This window comes from Arachis duranensis, chromosome 10 (genome assembly GCF_000817695.3).
Source record: "Arachis duranensis cultivar V14167 chromosome 10, aradu.V14167.gnm2.J7QH, whole genome shotgun sequence".
NCBI classification, from domain to species: Eukaryota; Viridiplantae; Streptophyta; class Magnoliopsida; order Fabales; family Fabaceae; genus Arachis; species Arachis duranensis.
In genome coordinates this window covers 4,746,324-4,747,858 of record NC_029781.3, presented here as the reverse complement: position 1 = coordinate 4,747,858, position 1,535 = coordinate 4,746,324, and the positions used below count along the sequence as shown (strand labels likewise).

The following is a 1,535-nucleotide window of genomic DNA, read 5'->3' as shown; positions in this document are numbered from 1 at the left end:
ACCGATTCAATTCTCGCAACCTTGTTCTATAAATAATGAGAAGAATCATGATAACATGAATCTATCTACTGTTAGCATAATATGGTCATTATTGAATGTAATTACTTTATTTATAAAACTAAGAGATTTGTCAAACTATATAATTAATATCAAGTTTGGAAATTAGTTTATGAATTATTATTTTTATTTATTTTTTTGATCATACACACTGACCAAGACACTAAAATATTTTTTTTTATAATTATTATACTTTAATTCCACTCTTTACCATACTTACATGCATGAATATTTTGTTTGTTGTATCTGAATCTAATTAATGTTCCCTTTTTTTCCTTCCTCTATCCAAAGCCATTAACTAGTTAACTTTTTCCAGCCGATCGAGTTTTATATTCAATAAACCATAAGAAATTAGAAAATATTAAGTTGGTGGATTTCTCTGTTGTTGTTACCACTTCCTTTTCAGTAGGGAATCTTGAAAAGTAGAACTATAAGGCCAGCCACTACAATCATATAATAATTAACAAAAAAAAATTGTTATGGCTTAATGCGCACCATTCTCATTCTATAAATACCGAAGATTGAACAACAAATTCTTCAGACACATCCAACAGAGAAGAAAAGAAATTGAGAGGAAAACAAGCAAACAAAATGAATGTGAATGTTATCTTATTAGCCCTTATTTTTTTCTTCTTCATGTGGACAATGTGTTTTGCCCAAAATACCCCTGAAGACTTCCTTTCAGTTCACAATGAGGCTCGTGAAGAGGTTGGTGTGGGTCCACTCTCATGGAACCACACACTTGAAGCCTACGCTCAGCGCTACGCCAACGAGAGGATCCCGGACTGCAACCTGGAACACTCGATGGGGCCTTACGGCGAGAACATCGCCGAAGGCTACGGCGACATGAAGGGGTCCGACGCCGTGAAGTTTTGGCTGACGGAGAAGCCAAACTATGACTACCACTCAAACTCATGCGTTAACGATGAGTGCCTGCATTACACTCAGATAGTGTGGCGTGATTCGGTTCATGTTGGGTGCGCAAGAGCTAAGTGTAACAACCATTGGGAGTTCGTTATCTGCAGCTATGACCCACCCGGCAACATTGAAGGCCAACGTCCCTATTGATTAATCTGTTGCTCACTATTCATCTCAAAGTAATATCAAGTATATGTCACTAAATCAAGCTGGAAACTCAAGTGCAGCGCGTCAAGTTGATAATTTATTTAACGGTTCTTAACTATCAACTTTACGTAAAATTGATTATATTTGAATTTTCATCCTAAATCAATTATCCATGTTGTGTATTTTGAATTTTTGATATATAATATGTGGGGATAAAACGGGTTGAATCGCGTTCTAATAATAAATTTATACCAATGACGTGAATATTAATAACGTTATTAGTACGTTCTAATATTTTATTTTTGTGTTAGAGATATATAATTAAAACTTAAATATTTTGTCTTCTCAATTTTCTTCTTAAAAAAAAATTTAATCTTATCAATTAATCATTAGTTATCCGTAATATGATATTG

The 1,535-nt window shown here is 33.8% G+C and overlaps 1 protein-coding gene across 1 annotated transcript; it reads left to right on the top strand.

Moving 5' to 3' along the window:
• Positions 1-590: 590 nt before the first annotated feature.
• LOC107468493 (basic form of pathogenesis-related protein 1-like) lies at positions 591-1,293 on the top strand. Its single transcript, XM_016087797.3, has one exon. The coding sequence runs from the start codon at positions 649-651 to the stop codon at positions 1,123-1,125; it is 477 nt and encodes a 158-aa protein (XP_015943283.1). The 5' UTR covers positions 591-648; the 3' UTR covers positions 1,126-1,293.
• The last annotated feature ends 242 nt before the right edge of the window (positions 1,294-1,535 follow it).